At 39.9% G+C, this 12,719-nt stretch overlaps 1 protein-coding gene and 1 pseudogene across 2 annotated transcripts in view; both read right to left on the bottom strand.

Moving 5' to 3' along the window:
* Window positions 1-928: 928 nt before the first annotated feature.
* The window catches only part of RNF180 (ring finger protein 180), a 50,727-nt gene continuing 38,936 nt past the window's right edge, over window positions 929-12,719 (bottom strand). For both annotated transcript variants that reach the window (XM_033164442.1, XM_033164443.1), the window contains 2 exons: window positions 12,536-12,661; window positions 929-1,247 (listed from right to left, as the gene is read on the bottom strand). In XM_033164442.1, coding sequence (XP_033020333.1) covers window positions 1,051-1,247; window positions 12,536-12,661 — 323 coding nt within the window. In that variant the 3' untranslated portion in view covers window positions 929-1,050. The remainder of the gene's footprint in view (window positions 1,248-12,535; window positions 12,662-12,719) is intronic.
* LOC117055244 lies at window positions 7,823-9,351 on the bottom strand (annotated as a pseudogene).

The following is a 12,719-nucleotide window of genomic DNA, read 5'->3' as shown; positions in this document are numbered from 1 at the left end:
TCATCAGATATCTTGCACCATCACTTGATTATTTGTTACTTACTGACATTGACCAAGTCTGAACATTATATTCCCTAAAATGTTCCCACTGGCAGTGGGAAGTGAGGTGTAATGTTGTTGCCACTTATGGTGTTATCTAGAGTAAACATGAGGTGTAGCATTTTCCTACAATAGCAATCTGATATGATTTCTTGGGGTGTCTTTTAATTGCATTGTGGAAACAGCTTCCATTAAACACAGGCAATACTAATGTGGCTTTTGATTTGTGTTTCCACTCATTGTCCCATAATAAATGTGACTACTCTGCTTCAGGAGACTAATGGTTAGTTTCCTCCACGTCAATACTTTGACAGACAAACATAGGCAAAAGAGAGCTAGATTGTCTCTGCAGGTTTGGCCACATTGGTCACCACAAAAACTGCTCTTGAACCATATCCTATGTGAACTTAATATATTCAGGATGAATACTGGAGATGAAAGGCTAGAGTCTTAACACATGTGATATACAGTGCATGTGATACACACTGCAAATAAGCAAATATATCATGTGGAGAACTTCAAGCATCACAATGAAGCCTAACTGTTTAAGGTGTGAACTCCTCCACAGAAATCATTATATCTGAGGTGATATGGAGGGTCTATCTGTGGGATGTGAACTATGAAGACTGTTTCAGACACACCAATTGTTGCTTGTGGCTGAAGCCACTTTTCAGTGAATATGCACATTTGAATCTGCCCTAATTTGCTAATAGGTTGACAATACAAAACCAAAAAGAAAGTATTGGATCAGAAAACTGTGTGTCCATTTTAGAAGGCATTAGTAAAAGTACACACTATATACAAATACCATACTTCTTCACAATTCAAAGTTCAAAATGCAACAGAAAAACCTACCGGTAATGATTAGAAAATGGACACTGAGTTACTCTTGATATTTTAACCATTTCAATTTTTAAAACAGTAAATCCAAGTCTTCTACATGCTCTTTACATCAGGGTATGTCTGTTCCCATGCCTGATGGCTGAATGAAACAATGGGAAATAGAAGTCCTTAAAAGGGAAAGAAAAAATAGCAGAGAAAGCAGAACACAATGAATCCTATAACCCAATTGATGGAATAAATGTAGATTATCACCATATCCATGTCAAATCGCAATCCTCTGCTATCATCCTCAAAGTCCATATAGTCCATCCTGTGAGCAGCATGTGGGAAATGCCTTCGCGTAAAGGAATCTGTGTTTTGAAAACCTGCAGGACCAGGAAAAAAAGAACAAGTTATAATTCTGTCAAAAACGCAGTTAGTATAAATTCCTTTTTTAGATACACAGAGAAAAGATAGGGGGGAACCATATGCTAATACTGTATAATAGTCCAGTTACATTTGATCCCATCTCTCCCTCATATGCCATCTTGCAGCAGTCATTCCACCTGGCTGTAGAAGAGGGAATGGTATGAATCAGAACATACTCTGTGGGCTCTGCTGACAGGTCAGTTCCAGTTCGCCCTTCTTCTCCCTCCAAATGCTTCCATTCAAGCTGCTTAGTATACAAACTTTAAGCACTTGTGCCAGATTTTGCTTGTTTTCCTCTTTCATCCCTATCTTTCTTTCCTTCTGTGTCATGCCTTCTATTTTATTTTATTTATTTGCAATATTTATATACCACTCAATAATGTCCTCTGGGGAGTTTAAAACTATAAAAGTTAAAAACCATAAAACAAACAAGAATCCCTAAAAATTAAATAGAATAAAACAAGACACCCTAGATCTCCCTTACACACCGTTCTCAAGCCTTCTGAGGATTCTATAATGATATCAACAAGCAGTTTGTATAACTGCTAACATTTTTAATTGCCCTAAGGATTGTAAACAAACGAGGTTTGGGAGCAAATTCCTTTCTCTTTGGACAATACAGAGCTCATGAAAGATCTAATTTGGGTTATCTGGAACCAACTATGCTTTACGTTACCTAATTTCTCATGCACCATTGGCTCTAATATGGGGTGGCCCCTTTCAGATAGGCTCTTTACATGATACAACCCCTTGCAACTTCCAGCCTTTGTAATGGCTGTACTTACCCTTATGCCACAATTGCTTTAAAAATGTGACCTAAAAAAAATGTGACTGCTTGTCAAACTATTGCAGGTCTTTATAAAGTTAGAGTATCTGTGCTTATGAGGCTATTGTGCATAGTTTGAAAAGAAAAGCCATGAAATACGAAAAACCACCTCCCAGTGACCAATCTCTCAAAGGCTCATAATCAATCACTCTTGATTAATTTTTTTTTAATCTGACTTGGTTTTACTCTATGATATGCGATAAAAGGAGAATATGGAACAAAACTTTTGTCACTACAGCCAACTCCCGTTTGTATCCCAAAATAAGACCCTTCTCCATGCAACACATGTAAAATATTCACCCCAATACAAAACCAACCCACTCTCCCAGCATTTAATTAAATGAAATGGATTGAGAATAATATTTTATCATTTTTTAAATTGCTAGTGCATTCTTATTCTCAAATAATGAGACAAAAATATGTAAGGGAAATACGGCTCAATACCAAACCTCATGCCAGAATAACATGCACACAATAGCAGGAATTGTTGTTGTTCAGTCGTTCAGTCGTGTCCGACTCTTCGTGACCCCATGGACCAGAGCACGCCAGGCACCCCTATCCTCCACTGCCTCCCGCAGTTTGGCCAAACTCATGCCAGTCGCTTCGAGAACACTGTCCAACCATCTCATCCTCTGTCGTCCCCTTCTCCTTGTGCCCTCCATCTTTCCCAACATCAGGGTCTTTTATAGGGAGTCTTCTCTTCTCATGAGGTGGCCAAAGTACTGGAGCCTCAACTTCAGGATCTGCCCTTCCAATGAGCACTCAGGGCTGATTTCTTTAAGGATGGATAAGTTTGATCTTTTTGCAGTCCATGGGACTCAGCACCATAATTCAAAAGCATCAATTCTTCGGCGATCAGTCTAGCAGGAATTACTCTCTGTATTATCAGATCAGCTTCTTCCCCAATAATTTTAATCTAAAAAAGTTTAATTTTTTAAGGTTTTTAATAATAACAAAAGTATCTCAGATTAATCCCCATAAAAGCTTTTAGAGTATATTTTCAATGGCTCTGGGGTATTAACATATCCTAAACATCACTACAAAATGTGCACCTAGGTTTTATTTCCTCATTTTATGTCACAGCTTGTAAGGAATGAATCTGGAAGTGACAAGTGCTGCCATTGGTGTGAAAACTATTTTATTTCCATATATAAATCTTCTATATGTAGTCCACTCTCCAGAGGACTTTAATCAAATTGGCTACATTTGATTATATTTTATTTATCTCCGTTCATATGGCAAATATAACACAAAATTTGCCAGAAGGCTATTTTTGCCTCAACAGCTTTGAATCATCTTGTAATCGTGAATCAAAACATAATCATGCAAACATTTAGTGACATTAGTTGAACTTGTGACGTTAAGTTGCACCAGTTGAGAAGATTCAGATGAATAGATGTAATCCTTGATTTGTATCTCTGTGTGATTTACTTTAAGCAAACCTGCCTTATATTTACCCTGGATTAGACTTTATAATGTAATCATTTTTCATTCAAAAATAGATTTTTTATTACTGTAATTGTTCTTGCTGGTGAACTCCACAGTCATACATCTCATACTGCATTAGCTAAATGTTTGACCCAATTTTCCCCGCCAGAACTGTATGGGAAGCCCCCTTAACTTCGAAGAGTAAATGAAAAGCAATCAAAAATCCAAAGCGCAAGTTACATTCTAGCATTAAACACCCTTCAGTCTAAGGCTCTTGTAGATTCATTACTGCATGCACCAAAAGCATAAAAACAGTAAGTTTAGGCTCCTGCCTGAACTTCCTGTCACATAAATAGGAAATTTATTCTACTATATCTTAATTAATTCAGTTTTAATAGTCCACACCGAATTAAAAATGGGGAAGCTGGGTCTTCTCAGTACACATGGCTATGGATGAATAGGGTGTTCTTTAGACACCAGTTGTGTTTCTCATTTTGCTTCCCATAAAGACTTTAAAATATTTTCTTTGTTTTTAAGAATTATTTTCCATATGCCTTTGGAAATAAGGAAGGATTAAAATCCATGGTTTGGCCATGAGCCAGCCCTGCCCCCAGGGCAAAGTGTTTCCTGGGGCAAGGGTACAATTGGCGCCTACCACTCCACCCCCAGCCTAGTCTCCCGCAGAAACTCAACATAAGCATATGTGTTACTAAGAACTGCAACTCAAGAGGCAGGCCATCTCCCTTGCATGCAGGAGGTCCCAGGTTCAGTCCCTGGTGGCATCTCCAGGTAGGGCTGGGAAAAGGTCCTTCCTGAAACACTGGAGAACTGCTGCTAGCCAGGTAGTTCACCACATTAGTCTCTACTAACCCGCAAAACCTAATGTTGTCACCATTACTGAAGGATGTAAACATTTTTCACTCATTTTTAGCAATGACCGTTCCCCACATCAAATGGGGGGCGACGTTTGCGTGGTCGCGCACAGCCCCCTGGATTCCAGTGCAACTCCTGGTAGTTCGGGCTGGTGTCGCCTTCCCCCAGGCAGGGATACCTGGGGTCTCCGCCTACCTCAATTAACCGCCCAATCCCGCCTGGGGAGGTGTTGCCAAGGGATTGGCCAGGTAAGGGGAAGGACCACCCAGCCCACACAAAATAAGGTGTAGCCTACCTGGGAAGCGGCAGTTGGGCTCCAGAGCTTCTCCCACCCTCCATTCCCTCAATTAACACTTATTTTTGCAGGTTAACCTCTTCTCCACAGGTATGCAGGCGCTGCTATGTCAAGGCCACTGTGGTGGCACAGCGGCAGTGAGAGGCCCCATTAGCTAAAGTGGTGCTTCAGGTTAAGAACAGTTTCAGGTTAAGAATGGACCTCCAGAACAAATTAAGTTCTTAACCCGAGGTACCATTGTACTGCTCTCAGAACAAAGAAGGTAAAAGTGAACTGTGTTAATTGAATAAGAGACAGTCAGTCTTTGCTCCAATAAGTGAACCGTCTGTGATTCGATTAACAGTATGCTCTCATCTCCCTTCTTTCAGCTGTTTTCTTTACCTTGCATTGATTTTTGTGGCATTTTAGAAAGTAACCACTCTCTCCTACCCTCAAGAAAAACAATAGGCAAAAGTCCATTAGAGACATTATGTGAGATGGTGCAAAAAACAACAACAACCCATCATTTTTGTTTTATTATGAACAGAAGAATGTCAATGAGCAAAGTGATGGAAAACATGCAGGCGGTGTTTGTTTGTTTTTTGTTTTTAATCTAAGTAGTTAACCAAAGAGTAGCAGGTAAATCAAACAGAAGCTAACATTTTAGCACATTCTAAGCTGAGAGCAGTACCTGCATTTCTCACAACTCAGGAGATTTTAGCCAAGTGAGATTTATCCTTGTATGATTGTGCAGCACATTTTATATATAGATGTGAGCACTGTGTGATGCTGAAAAAATCATGTGGAAAACAGTCACTCAAGTTTCCTTTTCGGCCTCACAGCAGGTGGCTAGCAACAGCTGTTAATGTAGATAACAAATATGGGTGAAAGTTTCTGGATTCAGAGGGAAAATGCATGAAAATTTTCTTCAAGTTAAAACCTGATTGTTAACCCCCAAACAACTGCTTGGAATGCAATTTAATTCAAAAAATAAACCATGCAGGTATGAAACACAATAAAGGCATTAAGGAACATAGGAAGAAGAAGAAGAAGAGTTTGGATTTGATATCCTGCTTTTCACTACCCGAAGGAGTCTCAAAGCGGCTAACATTCTCCTTTCCCTTCCTCCCCCACAACAAACACTCTGTGAGGTGAGTGGGGCTGAGAGACTTCAGAGAAGTGTGACTAGCCCAAGGTCACCCAGCAGCTGCATGTGGAGGAGTGGAGACGCGAAACCGGTTCCCCAGATTACGAGTCTACCGCTCTTAACCACTACACCACACTGGAAGGAGAGAGATAGTGGGCTAGATGGACAAATAGTTCCCTGACTGACCGTGGCCAGGATGGCTACTTTAAGGTCATTTACAGAATGTCCTGGAATGCTGAAATGTTCCCAACTGGCTTTTGAATCTTGCCATTTCTGAATAACATCAGATGATTTTGTTGGATCAGCCCAGCATCCTGTTTTCACAGTGGCCAACCAGAATACTGTGGGAAGCTTGTAAATAGGACATGAGCACAACAACACCTGCAATTCCCAGCAACCTCCAACCTCTAATGCCTCCAACTGTGGCAGTCAGTACAGTCACCGTGGCTAGTAGTAATGGCCTTGTCCTCTGTGAATTTGTCCAATCCCCTTTTAAAGCCATCCAAGTTGGCAGTCATCAATGTTTCTTGTGGAAGTGAGTTTAACTATGTGCTGCATGAAGAACTACTTTTTTTCTATCTGTCCTGAATCTTATAACATTCAGGCTCTACAAACCCCCCCCCCCCAATCAGTGGGCTCATATGAAGTGAGACTTTGGAACCTTTGTACATGGTTGGATAGAGATGATTAAGTGTCTCTCTCTGTGTGGGGATTACTACTACTACTACTACTACTACTATTAAAATTTCTATACCACCCTTCATCTGAGGATCACAGGGCACTTAACATAAAAATACATAACATAGTAAAAAACAAACTAATACCCCACCACAGTTTAAAAGGCCCTAGATTGTTTAATTTGCCCAAGGCCTTGGAGAAGAGGAATGTTTTTGCCAGGTGAGCCTCCCTGGGGGTGGGCATTCCACAAACAGGGAGCTACCACAGAAAAGGACTGTTCTCGCGTTGCCACCCTTTGGATCTCTCATGGAAGAGGCAAGTGAAGAAGGGCCTCCGATGATGATCGCAGGGTCCTGGTCGGTTCATATGAGGAGAGGCAGTCCTTGAGGTATTGTGGCTTAGGAAAAGTTTTAAAATGATGTAAAAGTCTCTGAATTTCCTCCATTCTCTCTGTGCTACTTCCTCAACCAAATTGACAGTTTTATTGTGCACATTAAGCAGAAATAAATTACTAGATACATGTGTCCTACATGCAGGTTTTCAGTAAGAACTGATTAATATAACTACTTTCTGTGACTTGTGCATGAAGACTTGAAGATGGTTTATATAATATAAGGAAAGTTCCCAAGATTAACCTGGAAATAAGAGGTCAATGAATATTCATCACATCCAGGCATGTTACTGTTACTGAGAGTTTAAGCAACTAACATAAAGATGTTAGGAAATATCACATTGTGGCTTGTTGCTATTTTAAATCTGTTATTTAAGTATCAAGCACATCTTGTGCTGAAATTAAACAAAATAGTTGGCTGTTTCACAGATGCATTGACACTTTTTACCATATCATTTCAAAATAGTTTTAAGATAATTACAGAAATATTTATAGAGGGATTTGTTCTCCTGGCAATTCAACACCAATGAATTCACTTTTATGTTAAAACTGAGAGCTGAGTCTTGCATGGGCATGCACCCGTGTACAGACACTCACTATCACTTGGCCAATAACATTAAATACATTTAGGGTTAACAGGTGTTCAGAACCAGCTTCTTCTACAGAAGCCTGTAGAAACTGGTCACAAAATTATGCAATTGATCACACAAACTAACATACATGTCAACCACTGGTGTATGAGCTGCCTGTTTAATATAGTTTACCTTCACCTGACAATAATTCTGAAACCTGTTCAGAACCCAATTAACATTTCCCAAACCTTTCTGTAAACATAGTTACTGGCATTTTTTGTTACCAATACTTAGTGGCAGTTGGTTCACCCCTCCCCTCAAGGGGCCGTTACAAACCATTAGTTTAGCAATATGTACAACTTAAATCTGAAGCGTATGCTCTCTCGATCTGAATTATTCACGTCTGACACTGTGTGAACATTTCTCTCAGTTCATTTTGCTGAATTTCATTTACAGATTCTGGTTTGGCTGGGCTCTTCTGGACTATAGCCAACTGCAAAGCTGATTTGTTGGGTCAAACCAGCTTGTGTAATATTAGTCACTTGGAGCTGTGAATCTTTGCAAAAGGAGAAACTGCCCTACTGCCGTTATTCTCTGCTGGTGAAGGAGTCATATGAAACCCTGACCCAGCTTCCAGTACACTGGATGAGGAGCCTGGACTGTTATGAGACTTAGCATTGGTGTTTTCTACTGCTAAGAATTGGGATCCTGACTCTGAAAATGACACATTCAATTTAGATGGTCTAGAAGGAGCCTCAACAGCTGTTCCCAAACAAGATTCAGTTTTCTTAGAAGCAGTATTGCTAAAACGATCCACCTCTTGCTGAGCTTCTTGAGAATTCACCTCCATTTCTGAAACACTTGTCATCTTAGTTTCAGCGTCCTGCATAAATCTGTGGCAGTAGGCATCAATTGGCTTGGTGAACTCTATTGCGGCATTGTCTGTGGTAGCAGTTTCCTGGGGTCCTTTGCTTTCCAATTCAGATTTGTTAGTTTGGTCTTCATAGTGTGTCATGTGGATTTCTGAAGGAATAGGAATGCTAATATTGATGTCGGTGCTGCTTATAGACTGCGACTGATTGCCTAGCCGAGGAGCAGAGGCGATGATACCACAACTGGGCAGAACATAATCTATCTGTCCCATGTTCTCCAAGGAGTCCATGAACTGCTGGTCATCATCAGATTTGGAATTTTTAAGGTGCTCGTCAGAATGAAATGAATCAGTATCTGAGGAGATCTCAATTCAGATTCTTTAGTATCTGTCATGGGATTCTCCATGGTTTCAAGACTATTGTCAGATTTCCAAAGATTCACTTTCAAGTTAGGCTTTAAGGTTGCTCGTGTTTACATTGGATTTGGTTTGCTTCACTTTCTGGTTAATAGATGTGAAGTTTCTCAATAAGTAGTATTTTCCTTGGGATAGGGAGTCTCTGTTTTGAGAACTAATACCAATTATGTCCTCATGGAGTTTACTGCTTTTCCTCTCCAGTTTCTTTTCAATAATGGCTACAACTAACCCCATGGCTTGTTTTGTGATTTGCAGCATCTCCGCGATGCACTGAAGAGTATTTTTTCCACCCTCTTCAGGGTTGCGCAACACAGCTCTAAGAGTATGGAAATATTCACTTGTGTCTTTGTATTTATAATGCAGCTTCATGCACAAGAACTTGGGCTCTGAAAGAGAGTTGGTTCAGGATCTATTTCTATTCTTTTCAAATCTTCAAGGCTCAGCCTTGGGTATTGATGTACTTTATCTACTTCATCATCATCATAGGCTACATAGTATGCTGAGTTAGAAAGCAAAAGGGCATCCACATCTTTATGAGTAGCATCTGCGAGGCTTGGGTCACAACCAATAAGTGCCCAACCCATTTAGGCCACAGCACTCAAGATATGCTGGCCTAGGGGCAAAAGGATTTGGCAGAAGCCCCTTTACCTCAGAGGAATAACAGGAACACTGGCAGAGCAAATCACTGCTGGAATCATTGTGCCAGCTGAAATGGGATGGGGTTGTATAAGAGATGTGGGAAGCACAGGAGAAAAGCAAATTCTTCAAGCCACCCCATCGATAGCACTTGTGCCACCATCGTACCCCATACCTGTGCCTGACACAAAGAATTTGCATCTCAGTGGTTTCAACTGGAGTAGTGGTTGTGGGGGAATGAAAAATACCTGTCCATGTAAAATTTATGTGACATGTTTTCACATGATGAAAATTGCAGGTAATGGACAATTTTACTTAAAATGCTACATATATGAAGTGAGCATGTAATTAATTTTTTGAACAATGCGGGTAGCTATCTTAATTACAGCAGGTCTTAAAGCTAATTGTTGATTGAGTGATTCAGAACAATGTTGTAGAAGAGCATGTTTTCACTTTTTACAGAATAAGCACTTATTAAAAATAACATAATAGCCTCCTTCCCTAAGCTGTGGAATTCCTCACAGTGGTCCATCTGGCAATTCACTATACAGCTTGTCCTGAATGCTGAAGATGCCTGAGATATCTATTTTCAGGACTCACCTTATTTTTGTGATCATAAATTGTTTTAAATGTTGTATTGTTGTAAACCGGTCTGGGGCCTTAGGGCAAAGGGCAGGTAAATAATAATACAGTAATAAGGAAAATAAACGTAAAGCATTGTAAAACAACTACAAACTGTAAGACAGTAGTTTGCATGTTTTATCTCTAGTTTTAATACTCTTGCTTTTTGGATACAGTGTTTTCACTGATTCCATGGAATTTAAATCTATTATTTTTCTTCAATGAAAAACTGACTTAACGGGAATTGTTCACAAACTCTCTGTAGCAACATGTACCCAGGATGTTCTGAAAGTGTAGAAAGGTGAGGAAAGAAACATAATGCATTATGTTTAAAACATGGCTCACAGAGCCTTTGGGAGGAGTGACCTAAAAGGCATTGGAGATTCTATAAATATTTTAGCAGTCCTAAGAGATACAATATAGGGAGAGGAATTAGAAAAAAGAGCCAGCAAGTAGTTTGCCGGCATGAAAGCAGAACTAGGGATGTACCAAGAGTTTTACTCAGTAAAATTGATTGGGCACACTCATTTGGGTGTTTTTTTTTTGTTTTTTTTACTCTCAGTGATTACTGTTTTATGTGACACATAGCAATTCTCATAACAAAAACAGTCTTAAGCTAGCACAGCTAGTCAATACCAATAATCAGATTTGTAACTGGATGCTAATTACCAACTGATGAGAAGCAGTGACTTTAATTCATGAGTATTTTTGGTTAAACATTAATTGATATTTAATATACTTATTAATGACTAGGTGGGCATTATTATAGAATCATAAGGCAGCAAGGAAACCAGAGGACGGTTGTTCAGTTCCTTAATCTCTGCCAATATAGCTGTACCTAAAGTATCCCTGTCAGATGCCTGTTCAACCTTTCTCATAAAAGCCTACAAGGAAGGAAATGTACAACCTCCTGAACAAGTTCACTGAAATACTAAAACTGCTCTTAAATTTTGGTATTTTAAATAACAGAATTACAAAGCTTGATGTGGTTTAATGAGCCATCAATTTCAAGCCTGTGACGGAAGTAGAGGTCATGCCCAAACCCACCTTTGTCATCTTCACTCTTGAATATACACCTGTAAATAATGTTAGAGGGCATCTAGGTATTCCTTCTGTTTATGATTATTCTTTCTAAAATCCCAACAGCATTTCTGCAGATTCCTTCCTTTATCTGACATTTAGCTAGATCAACTCTTTGAAGTTGCTTCCATCAGATCTGTCATTTCATACTGCATGACTACTCTTTTCAAAGTGACATTGGGCAAACAAGGATACCAGCAACAATGCGTGTCCTGTGCTGTGTTTATGGCAGTTATGTAACACCAAAAAATACATGCTCAGCACAAGTCTAGTAGGACAATGGTACTCAATGAAAGAAGAGAAAAGCATAGTCTTTGCTGGTTGTAAATTTTGCCTGGGAGCAGAACCATAAATGCTCCATAGGCCACAGAACATTTTTTGTTGCTTTCAGTGAAAAAGGACTGACCTTGACTGACCCAGTTTTACAGTACTACATTGGAAGATGCTTATGGGTCAACTGTTTATCAATTCTGTATATAGTACCCTCAAAGCAAACCTTCCAGTCTTGTTCAAAGGCTTGCCAGTAAAGAATAATGTTTCAAATAAAACCAAGTCAGTGCAGGGCTCTGCTCCCTAGAATAAGTGATAAAGTCATGTCTGTCAGGAGGTCCTATACACAAGTAGGAGTCTGGCAGAAACACATGCCTGACTGACATGTTCTCTCCCTCCTGGTGGGTCATTTGGGAGATTCAAAATCTTTCTACAGCCCAAACATTACAGCGACTGATACTTAAGAGGCATCAGCACACTTCAGGATCAGCAGAGTATAGGAAGTCAGCATACAGACTCAGTAGCCCAGGAGTTTGGCTAAACTAGATTTATTTACATATACCGGTACACACTTGGAGCATCGTAACTCAGCTCCTTCCTCTTCAGCATCAGACAGCAAAGAGACCAAACAACGGGAGCTCACCCCGTCGCGGGGATTCGAACCGCCAACCTTCCAATCGGCAAGTCCTAGGCTCAGTGGTTTAGACCACAGCGCCACCCGCGTCCCATAGGTCATGCTTAAGATTCTGAAAACCTGTAAGCGGAAGTTAGTAGGAAGCTGTATTAAAAAGAAAGCAAACTTCAGGTGATTCATGCTGGTATTTCCTGGGGAAACTGATAGTAAGTTTGCAGGAAAATGTCACATACCTAGGTTTCAAATGTGAAACACAGCAATAATTTTGTATAACATGGTGCACAGACTACTCCAAATACCAGTTAGACCCACCAATCTCAACAGTGGTATTATCTTATAATCTTTCAATACAGGGCCCCAGTAGTGTCCTGTTATGAACTCTGCCGCATGTAATATAATGAATCTTGAGACCTTAGGCTGCAAAATTTATAGGTAGGGGCAAACAAATGGCATCAAATCCATTCACATGAATGCTACAGGCTGCATTTGACACACGAAAAGGCAAAATATTCAGTAATCTTTCTTACCTTCAATAACTCTGAATGCCTTCCTGCAACTAGGGAGGGGCCATTTTGCTAAACCGGATTCTTGAAAGTTTTCCTTTAATTTTGAATATTCAATAGGAAAGTGAGCCTTTGTTGAATTGTTCAGTTCTGCAGTGTGGGGGAAGGAAAAAAAAACATGTCACAAATCTAAACCACTTCATAATTA

The sequence above is a fragment of the Lacerta agilis genome, chromosome 11 (assembly GCF_009819535.1).
Source record: "Lacerta agilis isolate rLacAgi1 chromosome 11, rLacAgi1.pri, whole genome shotgun sequence".
NCBI lineage: Eukaryota > Metazoa > Chordata > Lepidosauria > Squamata > Lacertidae > Lacerta > Lacerta agilis.
The sequence above is the reverse complement of the archived record's forward strand: the minus strand, read 5'-3'. Positions and strand labels throughout refer to the sequence as shown.